At 43.7% G+C, this 21,283-nt stretch overlaps 1 protein-coding gene across 2 annotated transcripts in view; it reads left to right on the forward strand.

Moving 5' to 3' along the window:
• The window catches only part of ABCA1 (ATP binding cassette subfamily A member 1), a 137,515-nt gene that overhangs the window by 70,993 nt on the left and 45,239 nt on the right, over nt 1-21,283 (forward strand). For both annotated transcript variants that reach the window (XM_070375179.1, XM_070375180.1), the window contains exons 8-15: nt 4,486-4,578; nt 9,178-9,418; nt 11,273-11,412; nt 11,748-11,864; nt 15,794-15,991; nt 16,760-16,965; nt 17,759-17,935; nt 19,458-19,680. In XM_070375179.1, the coding sequence (XP_070231280.1) occupies nt 4,486-4,578; nt 9,178-9,418; nt 11,273-11,412; nt 11,748-11,864; nt 15,794-15,991; nt 16,760-16,965; nt 17,759-17,935; nt 19,458-19,680 (1,395 nt within the window). The remainder of the gene's footprint in view (nt 1-4,485; nt 4,579-9,177; nt 9,419-11,272; nt 11,413-11,747; nt 11,865-15,793; nt 15,992-16,759; nt 16,966-17,758; nt 17,936-19,457; nt 19,681-21,283) is intronic.

A 21,283-nucleotide genomic window follows, 5' to 3' on the forward strand; every position in this document is an offset into this window, starting at 1 on the left:
TTCTGAATATGGGCAAAGTGAAGCAGAGATTATAGTCTGCTTTATGAGAGTATTTCAGGGAAGTTTGAAATGTACAATGACCACATTAAAACATGCATTTGCAGGGAGGAAACAAAATTGTGTCTTATATTGAGAATACTATTCAAATATATGTACAAGCACATCTCATTGTAGTAGTGGAGTCCCTGTAAAATTTTGAGTGTGGATAAGATTTTTTTAAACTTAAAAGGCTTTCCAATTCCATTTTAATTTCACAGATGCTCTGTCTTGTATTTCTATCTGGCTACCACTTCTAATGCATCAATAGTCATCTCTCCCACTTGTCCCTTTGTACAGCTATCATCTATAAACAAACACTTCATTTTTTCAGGAAATCCCCACACACTGGGTCAGGGAGACAGTGGTAAACAAGGTAGAGATCTGTGTTCCCTGCTGCTGGGGAGAGGAGGGACAAAGAAAGGAAGAGATGCTATTCAGAGGGATAGCCTCTGCTGGGTGCTGTGCATCAGGAGACCTCTGATGGGGTGTCCTAACCTAGTCTTTGCCGGTTAGGAAAGAAACATCCTCTAAGTTGGAACCTAAAGAGTAGAGGTTAGCCAGGTAAAGACAGAAGAATCTTCCATGCAGAGGACATGATGTATGCATGGGGCCCAGAGGAAAGAGGCAAGAGAAGGTGGCATTTAGAGGAACTGTGCATGACTGAGTAGTTCAGAGTGGATCAGATGTAGCTACGGGAAGTTTGATGGGGAGAGGAATGGTAAGACATGACACTATAGAGGTGCTGAGGGAAATGTTCATGTAGCCTTTGTAGGCTATTGGGCCTCATCCTTGGAGCAAGGGGAGCCACCTTAAGGCTGCAGATGTGAGTGACTTGATGAGGTGAATATGAAACGGTATATTTGTGAATTTGAATGATCTTTGAAGCAAGACTCACACTAGTCCATTTCTCACCCTCCTAATGTGGTCTTTCCTTTGCTTTTTACTTTTCTTCCACATTTCTTGGGTGCCTAGTTATTATGTGCCAGGGACTGTGCTGGACAGTGAGTTGAAATAAAACATCAACTCAGAAATTAAAATCAAATTGACTTTGATAAGTTATTGCCTTTAAAAAAGAAATTCAGTCTTTTACAATGTAAACTAAATTTTTGGTGGGGCACATGCTGCAGCATACACAGAAATAGAAATATAATGTTGAACACATGAAAGTCATATAATGTTATAAACCGTTGTTACCTCAGTTTTAGAAAAGAAAAAGAGAATTCATGTGGAAGGAAAAACTTAGGGAGGATAAAAAGAATATAAAGAAATCATCTATTAGACCCAGAAAGGATGGCATAATGGCTTTTGTCATTATGGAGCCAGTGCTCCAGAATGTCATGGTTTTAGGAAATGTTGCAATGTTGTGATTAACACATATTACAGAAATGGGTTGGGGCTTTGAGTAATATAATACTGTTGTCTGTTCTTCTTATAATGCTAGTATAGTATTTAGTTATGATCTAAAAATATTGAATAATACATGAATTCCTGTTAGCGTAACACAGAAAGTACAGTCTTCACTAAAGATTTAATTTTTCCCCTTTTCCCTGTTTTCCTTCATACAAGAAAATCTTGCCTCCTGTGCAGGGGAGCTCAATGGGGACCTCTATGAATTTATAGCCAAGGGAATGCTTTTGGTTATGAAAAATGGTAGTAGAAATTCCAAACTATGAATGGCTTACTGGAGCTCTTTGGAAGTACTATTGGCAAGCTCTGTCTGCCTTTGTCAAGTAAATATGAGCAAGAGACCACAGTTAATAGTTGGTGCAGGCACTTGGTTCTCAGATTTCATTGTGTGGCCTCGTTTCAAGGCATATTGCCTGGGGTTAATTTTGTTCAAGGAAGTTAGACATCTTTCGAATCTGACATGTATTCAACCTAACCTATATTCCTATCCTTCATTCCTGCCAATCTCCTTCCCTCTTCCTTTTTTATTTTTCCTTGAATTAAAAAGAAAATTATGAAATAGTTCCTTTCAAGAAATAAGACACTACAGATAAAGTTGCTGTCGTCTGTATATTCCTCTCTTTCCTCAAAGATAGCTGGTATCTTGGAGTTGCATGTTTTTATCCGACTGTATATATATTCACATTCGGTTAATAACAATATACTGTATTGGTTTGCATGTGTTCACATTGTATATGTGTGCATGTTGATCTGCAACTTGTCTTTTTCACCCAGTGTTATGTTTTTGAGATGTATGTATGTTGATAAATGTGGCATCTGGTTAATTTTAACTGATGCTTGGTATTCCATTTTTATTCTAAAATTAAAAAAAATCCATTTTTCTAGTCTTTGGCTTGTTTTTTCACTTTGTTGATGGTGTCTTTGGTGCGTAGTTTTTACTTTCAGAAGTTTAATTCCCAGTTTTGATTTGGACTTCTGTATTTTAAGACCTTCCTTACCCCAAGTTCATAAATACATTTTCTCCTATATATCTTTTAACTTTCATTTTTAGTTTTAGCTGTTCAATCTACCAAGAATTTAATTTCATATAGTGGCATGAGATGGAAAATTACTGTCTTAGATGAGTAACTACTTGTCTCAGCAACACTGGTTGAATAGCCTGCTGCTGCTGCTAAGTCTCTTCAGTCGTGTCTGACTCTGTGCGACCCCATAGACGGCAGTCCACCAGGCTCCCCCGTCCCTGGGATTCTCCAGGCAAGAACACTGGAGTGGGGTGCCATTTCCTTCTCCAATGCATGAAAGTGAAAAGTGAAAGTGAAATTGCTCAGTTGTATCCGACTCTTCGTGACCCCATGGACTGTAGCCTACCAGGCTCCTCCGTCCATGGGATTTTCCAGGCACGAGTACTGGAGTGGGGTGCCATCGCCTTCTCCGGTTGAATAGCCTATCTTTCCTTATTAATTTGTAATATTAAATCTGATTTACATCAGTCTCCTCTCTGTATTTTATAGTATCCAAGCCCCCAAAAGTGAAAGGAAATAGTTTTTACCTCCTATGTCTCCCAGTTAAGGCCTCTCAGTTTGTAAGTTTTCCTTACCAAGGTCTCTCTGTGTAGGTTCAACTTTTAGTGTGGTAGCCTTTAGATATAATGTGAACTTTAAGAGAGAAAGGCAAAGCAAACCAAAAGCCCCCCACCTGGTTTTGCTCATGATTGCTTCATGGAGGGAATGAACATTAACACAGCCTGTGAGCTGTGTCACAGAGACCTACTGGAGTGTGTCATTTATAGGAAAGCCTGGGCCCATCAGAGGACTGGGAGTGTGGGAAGGCTGGTCTCTGGTGAGTGAGCTGTTGTAGGAGAGCTCACTAATCGTGCTGGACAAAATTATCCACAGAACTTTTAGACAGATTTTATCAGAAAGGAACATTTGGGGTTATGCTAGGATATTATGATGATCATGATACTTAGTCTTCTGCATCTGCTGTTTCCCAGAGCTAATGATGAACTCCATCTATTCATACTTTCAGCCGTCTTCTGTGTCGTCTGCCATAGGATTTCACAGCAATCTCTGAGATAAGAGACAAGTATTAAAATAATTCAGTTTTCTCTGGATATCCAAGGATCTGATATTGAGCAAAATGATGCTTATAGAATTGCCAAAGAAGGATGGGCTTTTTCCTGAGATTTTTCTTTCTTTTTTCCTATTGGACAAACAAGAATGATGAAACTGACCCTGCACTTTTTTTCTTTGGAAGCCTGAAAACTTCAAAACCAATTCTGGCCTCAGAGTCTGTGCATCATTTTTCTTTTTCTTCTCTAGCTTAGACTTTCTGTCCTAACCTATCTTACCTTGGGCTTAAATTAATTATTTTCTTATATTGGCTATGCAGCTAAGTGGCATATAATAGCAGTATGTCAATGAGTAAATATAGTGATTTGACTCAAACTAAACATAAAGCAGATATTTGAAAATTATTTTAAATTAATTTTAATATATATGAAAACAATACATTTTAATATATTAAAATGTGTTTTCATATATTTAGAAGTAAGTAAATTTACAGTGTTAGAGACAGTGCTGACGAGTAGAATAAAAGAGAATTCCTTCTTCCCATGCTTTTGGCAGTTTTAAATGTTATCCTTTCTTCTTTTCCTGTGAACCATCACAAACTTGTTTCTCAAGGCCATTTCCATGTTGTCTTTCTAGCAAAACCATAGACAGAGTTGGGAATTTATGGTCAGCTTTACACTGGGCACATACACATCAGACATTTTTATCTATTATGTAATCAACTAGTTTGAAATACAAATTCCTACACCATTTAAAAGCATTCATCAAAAAATTAGTAATTCTTATCTGAGATGAATAACCTACAAACATACAGTTAGAATAATTTTAGTGTCTTATTTTGGTTAAGAGTGGGTTTCTTGTGTTTCAAATTGAAGATTGTGAATAGTTTTAATCAACTTATTTATTTTTAAATAGAGATTTCAGGTTTACATTGAATTTAGAAACAGTTATTTATTTCTCGTTGCAGACAAAACTAAACTCTACATCTCTCTTCCCGACCGAGGAGCTGGGTGAAGCCACAAAAGCTTTGTTGGATAGTCTTGGGAATCTGGCCCAAGAGGTAAGTCATATCTTTTCAGTCTGAGGGTGCAGACCATCCATTATGACTTTTTTACACCCTGAATTTGATTCAGAGAGTCCACTTGATATGAATTTCATAAAAAATGTAAAATCAACTTTAGAAGCATCTGTGACCTTAAAATTACTTGGTTTGATCTCCTTACTTTAAAGATGAAGAAACTAAGACTCATGGATGTCTCAGGGTCAATTAGCTAGTAGCTAAAGGCCCGATGTCTAGGACTTTCTCCAATTGTTACTCTTGGTCCCGAGTTAATGACTCATTAGTAGAGGAGATGATTCCTCCACGTCCTCCACATACTGTGTTTGTCTTACAGCAACTTCTCCTTATTTCTTCTTCGGTAATAAAGCTGGACAGTCTTTTTACCAGAACGTTTGTTTACTAACTGAAGGGGAGAAGCTGGTACCCCTAATTTGGATCTTTGCCTTGTGAACTTCTGGCCCCTGAGTTCAACTTTGGGAATAGAGTCTCCTGATAAATGTTGAGTTTGCTTTCGGGTCCACATGTTTACAAGTGTATTAGAATTACCTAACTTCCTACTTAACAGAATCACCTTTGTCATAAGATCAGAGGGCCTGACTTACAAAATTAGCAGTTAAGCACTTCTCTGCCTCCCAGTCAGCGTGTGCTTGCCTTTCTGACACCCAGCCTTGTTTCAGAGTAGACTGGAAAAGAGGAACCAATGCTCTGGAGCCCGTGGTGTAGAAAGCTGAGCCAGGGAGTGATGGTCAGAAACCACACAGGCCTTATGTATAAAACACTGGGAATAATTTGTGGCAAAATTTTCTCAGACTTGGTCCAGCCTTATTATGAACTGCTTCTTTAACTCATTTTTTGGTGTTTTTATGGTTTTTCTCAAATATCAAAGCTCACTTTATGTCTTCTAAGAATAAATACTTAGAATACTTTGGCTACCTAATGTGAAGAGCTGGCTCATTGGAAAAGACCCTGATGCTGGGAAAGATTGAGGGTAGCAGGAGAAGGGGGCGACAGAGGATGAGATGGTTGGATGGCATCACTGACTCAATGGACATGAGTTTGAGCAAACTCAGGGAGATAGTGATGGACAGAAAAGCCTGGCCTGCTGGAGTTCATGGGGTTGCAAAGAGTTGGACATGACTTAGCGACTGAACAACAACAGCAAGAATGAAGTATTGCATGTTCACAAAGGAGAAAGCAGAATGTTTGGGAAGTACAGAAAACACCAAGGTTCAGCTCTGTCAACATGTTACCTAGCGTGTCACTTTCGATCCTTTTTTTTGTCAATCCTGCTGCTGTGTGTCTGACTGAAGAGGACTGGCTTTCAGGTTCCTTTCAGGAGGAGAAGCCCTCTTCCGGGGTGCCATCTGTTACTCTGGTTGTGAACGCTGGTAACCTCTCTGTAGGTGGAGAAGTTGGGTCTCCTGGGGTTCTTCCAGGAGGCAGAATGAGAAACAGAAACTGCCCTGCAAGTCCATTGCCATCTCTCTTGAGTCCCGTTAGCTGACAGTGACTTGCCCTGTGCTCTCTGCCAGCCCTAGAAAAGGCAGAGCAGGGATCTAACATTTGAAGCTGCTTCTAAACTCACAGTCTGGTTATAGTTGTTTCCTCTTACATCACTGGCCTGCCTTTTGTCTAGGGTTAAAAAATAATTGAAAGCATGTGATGTTCTGTCGCTCACATGGTAGAAACTCTCCAGCTGAACAATATACATTTTTCTTGGCAGCTGCTTCCTTGTGTCCTGCTTACTCCCTGGCCCTGGGCAGCAAGGGCCACCCACTCCTCTCAATGGAACACAAAGTCAAGTCACTTTTGCCACCAGTGACTCATTATCTAAGAGTTTCTCTGGAACAAATGGGAGAAGATAAATACATAAGTGCACTTGTTGATCTGCTCAGTGTTTGGAAAGAAAGTTGGTTGTTTTGACTAAACCACAAGCCTTGAAAGGAACAGGGGGGTAAGCTGCCATGTTTCCTGTAGCTTCCCCTGTTTCCCCGTGTGATCCACATGACAAATGTGATGAGGCCTCCTACGCCTATTGCACAGGTGACACCGAGGCTCAGAAAATCTAGACTGTTTGCCCACAGTCACCTAGTAGGTTAACTGGCAAGACTGGGATTTGAACCCAGGGTGGTTGGCCTCTAAAGCCCACATTCTTACAGCTTTAGCACTTTTTTGTCTGAACCCTCATGGTAACTGGAATAGAGTTGGAAGGAGACTATTCAGAGAAAGAAACTGGACTAACAGGGCCGGCAGTTGTGAGGGAATGGGGACTTTCAGAGCCGGAGGGATGAAAGTGGGCATGAGCTTCACTTCTGGAAGGTGAGCCTGGGGAGGCAGGGCAGGGAGCAGTGTTTGGTTATCTGTCCACACCCGCTAGGACCCTGGCACAGCTGGGTGCTAGGGACTCAGCAGTGAGCACACTAACTTCTCTGTTGCTGTGGGACTGCAGTGGGGCAGGAGATAGAAATAAACCCTTCTGTGTATAATGGGATAGCAGGGATGCCGCAGTGAAGGAAAACGAAGCTGGGTAAGAGGGGTGGAGGGGTTGAGGTGGTATTTTAAAGGGGAGGGTGATTCATGAAGTCCTGTCTAGTCAGGTGCCATCTGAACATGGAGGAAATGATACCGCAAGCAGGAGGAACCGTAGATCCAAATATACTGACGTAAGGCATGATCAAGAGATGTAAAGACCAGGGAGGAGGCCGGTGTGGCCTGAACAAAGAGAGCAAGTGAGAGGGGAGTCAGAGATTAGGTTAGAGCAGGAGGTGAGTGCCGTGCAGCCCTGGAAAGGCTGGATTTACACTGAGTAAGATGGGAAGCCAGTGGAGGGTCTGGATCAGGGGTGTCTGGTGTGGCTGAGAGGATGAGAGTTGTTTACGATTCCAGTGTTAGGCTGAGAAGAGACTGTGATGGGGCAAGGGCAGGAGAAAGCCATGGGAGTGGATTGAGAAAGCCTCAGTGGTTCATTCACTCCGTAGATGATGATCAGATGCCACCGTCTGTGGGTTGGAGCCTGAGCGGCTGCCTTCCCTGTGGTGGGAGGCACTTCATGGGGAGATGTGGGGCAGGAGCTGAAGTTAGAACAAGTAGGAGTCTGCCCCTAAGGCAGGTTCTGGGAAGAGCCAAGAATTTGGAAGAACTCAGTTGCTTACAGTGCTTCTATCAAAGATGTGCTGACTTTATGTTGGAAGAGATTTGTCCTTTTGATTGGGGGATGGCAGGATGGTGGTGGCGAGAGGGACAAGTGAGTGGCTTTTGTGCTGTCCTTCAAAAATCTCTAGGGCTGTTGCATCCCCCAGCAAAAGGAAAGATGGCCTGACTGCCTATCCCCCTCCCTGTCTATATACCTCAAGATAAAGTCAGGAAAATCTGGCCACCTAATTGTGTTTTCTGGGTGTCAAAGCCTACCTCTCTAGAGGGAAGAATCTTTGTGACCTCTGACCACCCCTGGAGCACCTGGTTCCCCTTTGCAGGCTGAAGGCAAAGGCAGGGTCTGTGGCACCCAGGACCTTCTCACTCACAGGGATCAGCGGGCTCTGTGAGACAGAAAACCGGGTCGTGGAGTCAGCCTAGACTGCCTCCAGAGCAAGAGTGGTGTCCCACAACCCCTCCCCTCTGCTTGCCACACCTCAGCCTGGACATGCAGTGACAGGGCAAGGAATGGAAGGGTATATTAATGATTCATTGTGAAATGTGTGGAAATACAAAGTGCTCTGTGAATAGTTAGTCATAAGAGCCACTGGCCCAGGAAGTCCACAGGGTGCTGGAGTGCATTTGTGTGTGAGACAAAGAGCTGATCACATGTAAGTCCCAGACTCAGCCCCCGGCTGCCTGGAGCCTCTGCATCTTCCAGGCAGCGGCTGTTCTGTGCAGGGCCCTCTTGGAGAGTGGATATTGTGTGATATTCTTGCCACGCTCCATTTTAGCTTCATCGTCTTGATGAGAAGTGGGGCCCTCAGAAAAGTGACTTTCCGAAGGTTGTGAGCCAGTGAGGACGTGGCTGAGATTCAAAGTCGAGCTCTCATCGTGTGTTCCTTCCCAGTGCCTGGCACTTAGCTGAGACGAGGGTGGGGATTTCACACACAGTGCCTTTTCTGCCAAGGGGCAGAGGGTACCTCAGTTTCCACACTGGAGTTTGAGGTGTTTTAGAAATGAGGCCATGACCGAGGATGTGAGCGGTTCCTGATGTACACATGTGAACACATAATTCTTCAGGGAAAGCATCCTTTTCTATAAACCCGATGATAATCTGAATGAGATAAAGCCCATCACCAGGGGCTCCACCAACTTCTAGGCTGTACTTCAGTCTTTAATGTGTATGGGAATCACCTGGGCACCTGGTGACAAAGTGGATTTGAACTCTAGATAGACCAGAATCTGGATCTCAAACAGTCTCTCAGATGACATCAGTACCTCTACCACAGAGGGGTAGCATGGCTCCGGTGGTCCCATCACCAGGCTTCCGAGAGGCAACATCAGACAAGTTATGTTCTGGTATAGGGCTTTATAGAGGTGAAGGAACTAACCTGTTTCTTTGTCTTCTGTGTCTTCAACCTTCCCCCCTCTTTCCTTTCCTCTTGCGCCTGCTCCTTCCCCCAGCTGTTCAGCATGAGGAGCTGGAGTGACATGCGGCAGGAGGTGATGTTTCTGACCAACGTGAACAGCTCCAGCTCCTCCACCCAGATCTACCAGGCCGTGTCCCGCATCATCTGCGGCCATCCCGAGGGCGGGGGCCTGAAGATCAAGTCCCTGAACTGGTACGAGGACAACAACTACAAGGCCCTCTTCGGGGGCAACGGCACGGAGGACGACGCTGGCACCGTCTATGACAACTCTACATGTGAGTGTCTACGCAGCCAGGCCCTGGCACCACCTCCATCCCAGACTCAGCCCTGTGGGCCCCCTCTCTCCTGCTCACCCTCGTCCTACATAGCAGCAGTGGGTACTTGTCTACATGTCTATTTGCCATCCAGACACACCTCCTAGAAGAGGGAATCTTCTCCTAATCAGCGAACTATCCCCACTTGTGTGAAAGGGGACTTGGCACGTCCCAGGCATACAGTGTTTTTATCAAGTGAATGAATGATTGAACGTCACTCTCTCCAGTTTTCTGGGGTATGTCTGAAGGTGGTTCCCAGAGTGCTCAAGGTTCTTCTCATTCTCCCCATCTCCCTTCCCTTTCCCCCCTGCTCTCCTTGAGATATGCTTTATAATAAAAACTTAACAATAACAACAATAATGAAAGATAGCATTCAGGGAACATTTCCTATGTCCTTTGCATTTTTTTTTTTAAAGTTAACTCATTTAACCCTTATGGTAACCCTGCAAGGAAGGTTTTTTTTTTTTTTTTTCTTTTTTGACTATGCGGGACCACAGCTTGTGGGATCTTAGTTCCCTAACCAGGGATGGAACCTTGACCTCTGTCAGGGAATTCCTTGCAAGGAAGGTTTTGTAACACCACATTTTGTAGGCTTGGAGAGGTTCAGTGACTTGGTCAAAGTCACACTGTTGTTAATTCACAAGAACCCGGATGAAACCTGGTCTGTCTGGCTCCATGCTTTTTGTCCGTAAACACATGACCTCCAGAATACCTGTTCATGGTGGCGTGTGTGCCATCAGACTCAGGCATTTGATCTGCTGTTTGTTTTCGGTTCTTAGCTACAAGGTGTCATTAGAGAACCTTGTTACACCCTATCTGCTCCCCACGCTTGGGCAGTTTTGTGGTGATGTGTGTCCTGTGCCTGTGGCAGCGAGGAGCCGGTGTCACAGCTGTAGACAATGGCATTGTTTTCCTTGAAAACATGATGAAAGTGAGCCTTTCTCCATTTCTAACCGCAGGTGTGTCTTTCAGACACTGAGTGAGGTGGCTTTTAGTGCATTACTGTAACATAAGAACCTTTTATTCTTCTCTGGAGTGAAGCACTCCAGCCGTGGCAGGTTGCTTTGTGAGCCTGAAGGGAAGGGTGTTCTGAAATGCCATCCCCTCTGCTTCCTCTCTTTGTAAGTCAACCTGAGGGAACCTTCATTTTCACAACAGCTACAACTGTGAGCAAGTCCTCTTTTTTGTTTTTGTTTTTAAATATTGTCTTTGCAGCATGTAGAGCATACTTGGAATCTAAAAGAACCCACAGTGAAATTTTTTAAAAATTTGGGAATCTTTCTGGATAATCAAACCTTATTATCTATTATGACTTCGTATTTTTCACTTTGGGATATTCATTACATTTATTACAGGTACTTGTTATGAGACTTAGTAGTTGAAGGGAGATTTTTTATTTCTGCTTGAAAACTAAAGTCTGAAATTCAACCCTCTGTTTCCAGTGGAAACAAAGTGTTGCAGGCTGGCGTTAAGTCATCTAGAGTTACAACTCTAGGCTTGTGCATAGTAAAAAGTGTTTTTCTATATTGTCTCAGTTGTGACATCATCAGTGTTATAATAAACTTTGATTATTTATCCAGCATTGTTCTAGGTATCATCTCAGTTAATCCTCTCCACGTCTCTCCTAAGTAGATGTCATTAACTTTAATTTTACAGAGGAGTCAACTGAGGCACAAATCTGAAGTTGTTACATAACCATTAAGTGGCAGAGCTGAGATTTAAACCTATGACTGACCAGCTGGTTCTAAAGCTTTTGTTAGTTTCTACAAATATATGACCATGCATACAAATATTTGCCTTTCATCCTTTTCACAGCTCCTTATTGCAATGATTTGATGAAGAATCTGGAGTCCAGTCCTCTTTCTCGCATCATATGGAAAGCTCTCAAGCCCCTGCTTGTTGGAAAGATCCTGTATACACCTGATACTCCAGTCACAAGGCGGCTTATGACTGAGGTAAGCCACCTGGGCCCAAGGAGCCCTCAACAAACTCTTCCTAGAATTAAGAACAAAAATATAAAGGTGGCTTCAGATGGAGTGTATTGAGTATACTTTTCTGGGATTTCCAGGAATGAGGACCTCCAGTCTGACCTAGGCCCCAGCTGACTGTTGAGGGCCAGCTCTCCAGTCTTGGGTGTTTGAATCCCTGCTGCAGGCAGGCACTTCTTGGGGATGGGAAGGGCAGGAAAAGGGCTTCTATGATGGAGTGTCTTTTCAGGGAGTAGCTGAGTTTCTCATGTCTCTGCCCCTCTTTTATTTTTTGCTGCTCCTGGCTTCCTGGTTGACTCCAGGTGAATAAGACCTTCCAGGAACTGGCTGTGTTTCATGATCTAGAAGGCATGTGGCAAGAGCTCAGCCCCAAGATCTGGACCTTTATGGAGAGCAGCTCAGAAATGGACCTTGTCCGGGTGAGTGTCCCTCTGATTATTGTGTGCCTGCTTGATGCTCTTTACTTCCCAAGAAGTGACTGAGAGGAGAGTTATTTACATTGAACCCAGTACAGAGGGACTGAGCACAGCTCAAGCCCCAGGGCTGTCACTTGGCAGAGGTACAGGTGATGGTGCACAGATTACACCATCTCATGCACATTAGCATCAAGGCATCTGATAGTCAAAATCAGAGTTCCAAGAAACTTAGGACTGATATTTGGAGGAAGAGTTTGGTGATTACAAGACCTTAATTATTTTCTGGCTGTAGAGCCACAGCACCTTACTCAGCCCTACTGTGTCCTGGTAGGTCTTGGACAGAGGTGTGCGAGGAAAAGCCTGTTCTGCAGACTCATCACAGATACTTGCTCCCCAAGGCGCTGTGTGAGTGAGGAGCCGCTGTTACTACGTGGAGGAGAATTTCACTTAGTGCTTCAGAACTACTTGAAAAGGGATAAGTGCTCTGAAGACAATTGGATTCAGAAGCAGAGGAGTCTGAGCAAGAAAGAAATGTCTCCTTTGCTTGAGCCTGAGTGCCATTTAATCACATCATCCTGCCTTGGGCTGAGTCAGAAAATCATTAGACTATTTCCTGTCTCCATGGTGAGAGAGGCCTCTTCCTTTTGTTCCTGCTGCTATTAAGCATGAATGGATTTTGCCAGGTTTCTTGTCTTGACACGTCATTGATCAGAAGGGCAGCTGGGTGTTACAGGTGGTATATCTACCCAGAGAGGTACTCTCACAGGCTGAGGACCCTCCCGAGATGCCCTAGGAGGGACCATACCCTGGGGGGCCTTCCAGTGATGGGAAAGCTGAGTCATCTTTGTTGCACTGGTCCTGCAATTTAATTCTTAAATTGGGAGCCTTTAAAAACCAAGGGACTTTAGTCAGGGAAGCATGAACAATAATTTGTATGGATCGAGTGAATAATTCCTGTCTAATAATAACAGCAACAACTTATACCCATCAAGGATGGTCTCTGTTGAGCTCCAGTCTCTCCTCCAAAAGGGATTCGTGTGGTTCAGCCACAAACAGTGTTATAGATCTTGGTGTGGTCTCAGGCGTCTTGGTCATCTCCTTAGGATCTACATTCCTACTTGTTGGACTTCTCTCCTTCTGAGTCTCAGAGGGTGATGAGGGGCCATGTTGAAGGAACTCCATGACTTTTAGTTTGTAGGCAGATAGATGCTTCCCCTGCTTTTAAATAGGGAGTTTGACTTGGATGCTCCAGCAGGTCACAGGCTGTCAGTTCTTGTGGGATGAGGCCCTTGTCAACATGGCCATGGCATTCATTGGGGATCCTGCTGGAAAACCCAGGATGTGCAATAGGAAATGGAGCTGTGGCTGGGGAGAAAGGCGTGGTGTGTGGTTGAGAGGGCCTTGGGTGTCAAGCCAAGGACTTGACTTTAAGCTCTGACACACCATTACCAAACCCATGGAAAGGTTTTTGGCAATGTATACATTACTCTGGTTTGACAGGTGGGTTGAAGAGAGGAAAGATGGAAGGCAGAGACCAGGGCAGAGGCTACCCTGGTGGGGTAAAGCCTGGTGACTGATTGGTTGTGGAGGGGTGAAAGAGAGGGAAGTTTTGGGATGATTCTTAATTTCTAGCTGATGGATGGTAGGGATGTCCAACAAGTCAGTGGATACTAGGGCTTGGAGTGTAACTGGTTGGTTAGGCTGGAGACACCAGTTAGGGACTCATCAGCCTGTGGGTGGAAGTCGAAGGAGCTTCCTCCACCTGCTTTCTTTTCTCTACTAAGGAGTGTTTATTTCACTGCACAAGCTTGGGCATCTCAGTCCTGTGCACCCCCTGCAGCTTCACATCTGGTACATGAGGCAGTGCCTGAGACTTCTGGTTCTGTTGGGGTAGCTCTTTCTTTTTTTCAACTTTATTGAGGTACAATTGACAAATTAAAAGTGTATGTATTTAACATATACAACTTGGTGTTTTGATGTATGTTTGCACTGTGAAATGATCACAGCATTAGAGCTAAGTAACACGTCCCTTCCTTCACCTAGTTACCTCTTAACAAGTGTCAAGTATACAGGATGGTATCACAAACTGTGGTCACCATGCTATACGTTAGATCCTCGGATCTAATAATGGGAACGTCATGCCCTTTGACCCCCGTGTTTCCCCAGCCCCCCGGCAACCACCCCTCCACTCTGTGATAGCTCGTATCTTCTGCTGTGTCTGGCTCTGTCTGCACCTGTTCTGTCCAGAGGCACCCACAGATCTGGAGGCACTTCTTTGTTGGGTCACGGAACCCACTGATACTCAGTTGTTCTTTCTGAGCTGCTATTTGTTTCCTTCACCTTCAGCCTCTGCTTTCTCCATGGACACTGCTGCTGAGGGTGATCTTCATACCCTAGAATCATGTAGTCAGTGATCCCACTGGGCACATCTCTCAGGCCTTGCTGCTCTCTTTGGCTGTATTGCTCAGAAGCCGCACCGGGCAGGGCAGACCTCACCTCAAATACCGCATGTCTTCACTCAGGTTTTATTTGTTCAGTTCAAGTCTCAAATAAAATCATTTTGGAATCGCTAACCCATCCCCCTGTGCACCTTTGTGAGAAACAATTTTGTATCTATTATGTTAATAAAAATACATATCCTAACTGATGACAATCTAATTTGTTATTCCCTATAGGAAAGCAATTTGGAATGAAAATTGTAAGAACCATAAAAATTGTGTTATCCCATGTACTTCCATTCCACACACCCTCAGGGATGTATGCCATACAGAAATAATTTTAAAGAAAGAAGTCACCCTATGAAACAGAATGTTATTGCTATAATAATTGTTTTTTGTGAAAAATTAGAAATAGACTAAATGTTTTGCAGTATGGGAATAGTTAATGAAATTATAGTTTATATACCCTATAAAAACTATTATGCTCCCATTAAGATAATAAATATGAAGCCACATGGGGAAAAGCTTATAATGTTAGTAGAAATGAGACTGATTTTAAGAATAGCAGAGTTTGGCCTTTAGAGATTCCATTTCAGTAGAGTCAAAGTTTCATCTGCCTTCTTGAAGGTATGACAGGAGTTGTGGCTGATTCTCTTTTCCATGAGCTGAGGTTGAAACAGACCCATTTTTCTGGCAGCATATCTTTGCAGGCCTCTGCCCCGGTCCTCTGCACCTGCTGGTTGAGTGCCTGATTGATTTTCCTGCTCTTCCATGTTGACCCATGGGGAGAGCCAGCCAGCTAAGGAAAAAGAAATGGAAGATAGGCCTCCTTTTCATCATGACCCATGCATCCTGTAATTGGGAAAGATCAGGTTTCACTTGGTTTAACAGCAGCATTCTTTCCCTAAGCTAAATAGGTTTGTCTTAATTCAGTCTAGAAATTAAGGTCTTTATGAGGAGTTATCAGCCTGGGTCTCAAAAGAAGAAGATGATATAATGCAGGGGGAAGGTGCAATAGAATCTGAGAGCCCATGTCTCATATCCTGACTTTGTTATTTATTAACTGTGTGACCTTATGGTTAGGGACTTAACTTCTATGAACCTGTTTTCTCATCTGTGAAATGGAAACTATTAGACGTACCTTCCTTATAATGTTGTATGAGGTGAAGTGTTTAACCCAACAGTAATTGTATAGAGTATGAGTATGATTATTGTTGTTATTGTAGTTAATAGCGTTTACTGTTAAGCTATACTGGAAACTAGATTCAGACTGGACTGATATTGACTGGTCAACTCCATGCCTATTAGTGTATGATTCATCCTTGGTAAAATGTTACTTTTTTCAGCCTCAGTGGTCTCACCTATAAAATGGAAACACTGTTACCTACCTCACAGTTTTTATAAAGATATAAAAATGACAATGTATGTGAAAGGGTTTTGTAAATCATATAGTGCTCATCAAGACTTAGTTGTACTTTGTCATTGGAATGGCAGACACTGTTGGACAGCAGAGGCAATGATGACTTTTGGGAACAGCGACTGGAAGGCTCAGACTGGACGGCCAAAGATATCGTGGCATTTCTGGCCAAGCACCCAGAGGATGTGCAGTCCACCAACGGCTCTGTGTACACCTGGAGAGAAGCCTTCAATGAGACCAACCAGGCAATCCAGACCATCTCTCGTTTCATGGAGGTGAGGAACTGTTCCATGGACCATTTAGAAAAGGCTTTGGCTTCTTTCTCTGAGATGATGCAACATGATTCAGACTGGAGTAAAGTTTAGAAATTTTGTGTAGTCTTATTTACAGTAGCATCCCTCCAACCTAATACATGTTGTGTATGAAAAGACACTTAAAAATACAGGTGGTGTATGAAAAAGCACTCAAAAAATTGTTAGTTGAATGAATGAGACAGACACAGACCTAACTTCTAACTTTATTCTGTCTGACTCAAGAATATCTCTATCCATTGTCTTCTAGTTTTTCCTATGTTTTGATATCCAACTACCTAATGGCAACAAAGCATTCCCTTAAAAAAGCATTACTTATGAAACTTACATAAAATCTAATAGGACTGATTACATTTAAAAAATTTGAGTCCTAAAAATGATGTGACTTAGTAGAGACAAATGAAAGTTCTTTTGGTCTGTTTGATTAGTTGTTATGACTCAAAATTACGAAGAAAGCAGAAGAAAATGAGGCCTGATCATTGTTTAAGTCCCTTTCCCTCCACAAAAATCAGTATGAGTAACTTATCTCTAAAATACATTCAACATTTCTCTTAAATTGCTAAGGTGAAAACCCAAATAATCCATTTTCAATTGAATATTGGAGAATGATGTGAGAGGATGAAGATTAAAAAAGACATGCAGTTAGCACTTCTCTCTTAGCGTAGACGCTGCCGTGGCCACGGCTTGTTTTCCTGGCCGTCAGCATTCTCATGATGGCTGTTCTTCCTTCAGTGTGTCAACCTGAACAAGCTAGAACCAGTAGCGACAGAGGTTCTGCTCATCAACAAGTCCATGGAGCTCTTGGATGAGCGCAAATTCTGGGCTGGGGTAGTGTTCACTGGAATTGCTCCCGGCAGCGTCGAGTTACCGCATCATGTTAAGTACAAGATCCGGATGGACATTGACAATGTGGAGAGGACGAATAAGATCAAGGACGGGTAAGTGGAATCGCATTGTACCAGCCAGTCTTAGAGAAGTCAAGAGCAGCTAATGTGATTGGAGATACTTTAATAATTTTGTAAAAATTTCAAACAAAGATAAATCGGTGGCATGATTTTTGTGTAACTGGCACATTCGTGGTAGAGACAGCTGTTTCAAAGGTCATAAAATATCCTTGTCTTTTCGTTTTGCATTTCCATTCAAGGGAATTAGTCCTAAAGAATTAAATCAACTGGAACAAAGAAAGAAGGAAAAAGACATTAGGTTCCCTGTGCTAATGCTATCCATTTCTATAAAAGGGGGCAAATAACCAAGATAAAAAATGATAAAGTGAATTTTGACACATCCACTTGTAGTAATGTTAGGAAGCAATGGAGGAGGGAAAAAAACCAAACCAACAAGTGGTTTGCTCATTCCGATTATATCTATTTAAAAACATGTACACATCACTGAGGGCTCCCCAGGTGGCGCTAGTGGTAAATAACCCACCTGCCAGTACAGGAGACGTAAGAGACACAGGTTCAGTCCCTGGGTTGGGAAGATCCCCTAGAGGAGGGCACGGCAACCCACTCCAGTATTCTTGCCTAGGGAATCCCATGGACAGAGGAGCTACAGTCCATAGCATCCCTAAGAGTCGGACAAGACTGAAGCAATTTAGTGTGCACGCACGCGTCACTGAGACCACAAAGTACGATGCAGAAATAAAAACAGTGGCTCTGAAGGCTTGTGGGTGATTGAAATTTTTGTTGTGTGGTTCTAAGGAATGTTCAATCATCTGTGGCTTGATTTAAGGTACTGGGACCCTGGTCCTCGGGCTGACCCCTTTGAAGATATGCGGTATGTCTGGGGAGGCTTCGCTTACTTGCAGGATGTGGTGGAGCAGGCAATCATCAGGGTGCTGACGGGCACAGAGAAGAAAACTGGCGTGTACATGCAGCAGATGCCTTACCCCTGTTATGTTGATGACATGTGAGTTACCAGTAAGCTGCCACCTTTACTTAACTGGTTAGCACTGTCCCCAGGTGGGGTGTGTACACACACACACACACATGCCAAGAGAGGAAACAGAATGCTTTGGTTAAATTTATTTTATATGTGTGTTGATACTGGTCAAAAAATTGATGAAAACAAGACTATGGCTACTGAAAAGCAGCTGTTTTTGAAGTTGTGTGGAGATTTCAGGAAATAAGATGCTAGATGTAGGTAGTTGACAGTTTGAGGCACAGGCACACATGAATACACACCACACACCAGTAATCCTCACTCCTTTCTGGTCTATGGTTACTAGAACTTTTATTTTTCATACCCTATCCTTTTGGTCAAAATTGGCCCAATCTCCAAGTTTAAAATGTGTCAGGACGAGCACATGCCAAATATATTCACACATCCGTACGTCCCCCAAATACAGAGGCGCGGTGTTACGGACCTTGAAAAGCTAACTTCACATCAGTTTTTCTTCTTCTCTCAGAAAGTGGTAAGCCACATTTTCAAACAATACAAATAAAACTGAACAAGTCCATTTTATGTTAGACTTTTTAGATAACCTTTGAGTGCTTAGTCACTGTGTTACCAAGTGGGGTCTGTGGCTCTATGGCTCATGATTTCTTGTGAGAGCAAGAATGGGGCAGAGGTGTAGTTATTGCAGGCATCTGAAGTATGTCATGTCTCTTCCAAATTCTGGAAACTCTTTCATTCTCTGTTGTGTGAGGGTGAGAGTGTGTGTGTGTGTGTGTGTGTGTGTATAGAGATCAGAGTGCAGAAGTAGCAGGGTTACTCTCCTTGTATCTCTCCCAGCTTCTTATTGAACCACACTTTTACTTGCAGGGTTCATTCTAGCTGTTCAGTTCACCTGGATTTATCTTGTTTTTCACCTTCAGAAAGACTAGCCAGTATTTTCCAATGACGCCCCTAAGCAAAGCTTTACTCTAGAAAGGACATATTAAGATGGGGACACGCCTGTTGTCACATACCCTGTAAGTGCCTAAGTGGTAAAGCTGAGACTTGAACCTTGAGTTTTAGAGTCTAGATTCTGTATCCCTTTGACTTCGCTGCATTTCATTTTCTAGTTTGGAATCTGAAATCTGAAATGTTACTGACAGGAGCTGCATAAAGTGTGTTTCTGCACCATCTGTCGTAACAGTTGTGCAAGGCAAGCTGATAGTGAGAAGACCTTGAAGATGTTGAACTTTCATGAGACAATGAATTGGGTTTTTGGTTTTGTTGGCTTTGTTTTAGTACTTTAAAACCACATTTAGTTTAATGACCTCTGATAGTTATCTAGCTACTAAAGCAAGCCCTCAAAGAACTTTGGCATCACTTTGTTAATAGTTTGTAATCACTGCATTGCCCCGCTCACCAAGCATTCCTGTCAGGGTGCACAGGTCTGCCCATCTCGGGCTTGGTCCTGGTGATTCCTCTTGCATGCCAGCCCAGAGTTGTTGGCCCAGGAGCCTGGCTCACTCTTGCCTTTAATCCTCCCCTACCCTTCCAGCTTCCTGCGGGTCATGAGCCGGTCCATGCCTCTCTTCATGACGCTGGCCTGGATCTACTCAGTGGCTGTGATCATCAAGGGCATTGTGTACGAGAAGGAGGCGCGGCTGAAAGAGACCATGCGCATCATGGGCCTGGACAACGGTATCCTCTGGTTCAGCTGGTTCATCAGCAGCCTCATCCCTCTGCTCGTGAGCGCCGGCCTACTGGTGGTCATCCTGAAAGTAAGACTGCTTCACTGGCTCCTCCCTCTGCCCCCCGGGCTACCGGATCAGAAGAAAAGCACAGATTGTTTGGGAGGGATAGGATCAGAGGTGCAGTTCCTGCAATTCCTTCATTTTATAATTGGGAAAAGTGATGAAACTTGGAGAGACCCTGAGAAGGGCAGCAACTTGCCCAGTGTCAGCCCAGTTGGTTAGTATAGCTAGGCTGGACTGAACCTAGGAGCCTCATGTCCTAGGTGAGCGTGTGCTTAACTACACCATGCTGTCTGCTTGGCAATGGCTTGTGACAGTATCTGAGAGTTATTCATTTTCCTAGGTGTATGTATTGGTTGATGATTCTGCCAGAATTCTAAAAACCATAATCAGAAGGATAGATACTGTTTACGTTTAGATTTTCTGGAAGCAGAGGCTGAGATAAGAGTTTGGTGTATGTTTATTTCTTAGGGATCTATATCTATACAAGGAACGGAGAGAATGCAGGATTGAGCACAGACAGGAGTTGAACTGTGGTGCATGGCTAAGCCCCTGGGCACTCTGGCCATGGAGTTGAAATGTCCAGCCCTTTAGGTTACCCCAAGGCCTCCCTCTCTGACAATCCATTGTCCCAGGCCCCTCAATTAGTAACTGGAAAGATGTGCCCCAGGGCTGGGCAGCTTTCTGCAGCTGGGACAAACCCAGAGCAGTTGCTGCCTGAGGCTGTCCACTGACAGCCGGTCAGCAAGCCTTTCCATGAAGGGGACTCTGTACAGTGCGGTTCTGTGTCCACCCCTTACTTTAATAGACTTACGTGCCAATTTTTTTCTCAATTGTTTCATTAAAGAATACATCTTTTAAAAATAAATGTTTTTAAAAGCAGAGGGGTACCAAGGAAAAGGAACTAACAATTGAAAACTAGCTACTAATCATTACAAGTGAGCACTTACTGATTGCCAAACACTATTTAAAACACATGCGTATGCTTAGAAGGCATGGCACCCCACTCCAGTACTCTTGCCTGGAAAATCCCATGGACGGAGGAGCCTGGTGGGCTGCATGCAGTCCATGGGGTTGCTAAGAATTGGGCACAACTGAGTGATTTCATTTTCACTTTTCACTTTCATGCATTGGAGAAGGAAATGGCAACCCACTCCAGTGTTCTTGCCTGGAGAATCCCAGGGACAGGGGAGCCTAGTGCGCTGCCGTCTATGGGGTCGCACAGAGTCGGACATGACTGAAGCGACGCAGCAGCAGCAGCAGCAGCAGCATGCTGTCTTATGACGTCCTCACTAAGGAACCCATTTAACATACAAGGAAATGAGGCCAAGGAAGGTTAAGGACTTCATTGAGGTCACCTGGCAGTATGGCAGAGCTGTTCTTGCTGAAATCAAGCCCCCCTCATGCTTTGATATCTGACTGCCAGGCCTGAGCTCTGTGGCCAGGATGGGGGTCTTGTGGCTGGTGGGTGTGAGCTGCTCTTCCAATTGTGTGCTGGTAGGTCTTTGTGACGGAGAAGGCGATGGCACCCACTCCAGTACTCTTGCCTGGAAAATCCCATGGACGGAGGAGCCTGGTGGGCTGCAGTCCATGGGGTCGCTAAGAGTCATACAGGACTGAGCGACTTCAC

Source organism: Bos mutus, chromosome 8 (assembly GCF_027580195.1).
Source record: "Bos mutus isolate GX-2022 chromosome 8, NWIPB_WYAK_1.1, whole genome shotgun sequence".
Classification (NCBI taxonomy): Eukaryota; Metazoa; Chordata; class Mammalia; order Artiodactyla; family Bovidae; genus Bos; species Bos mutus.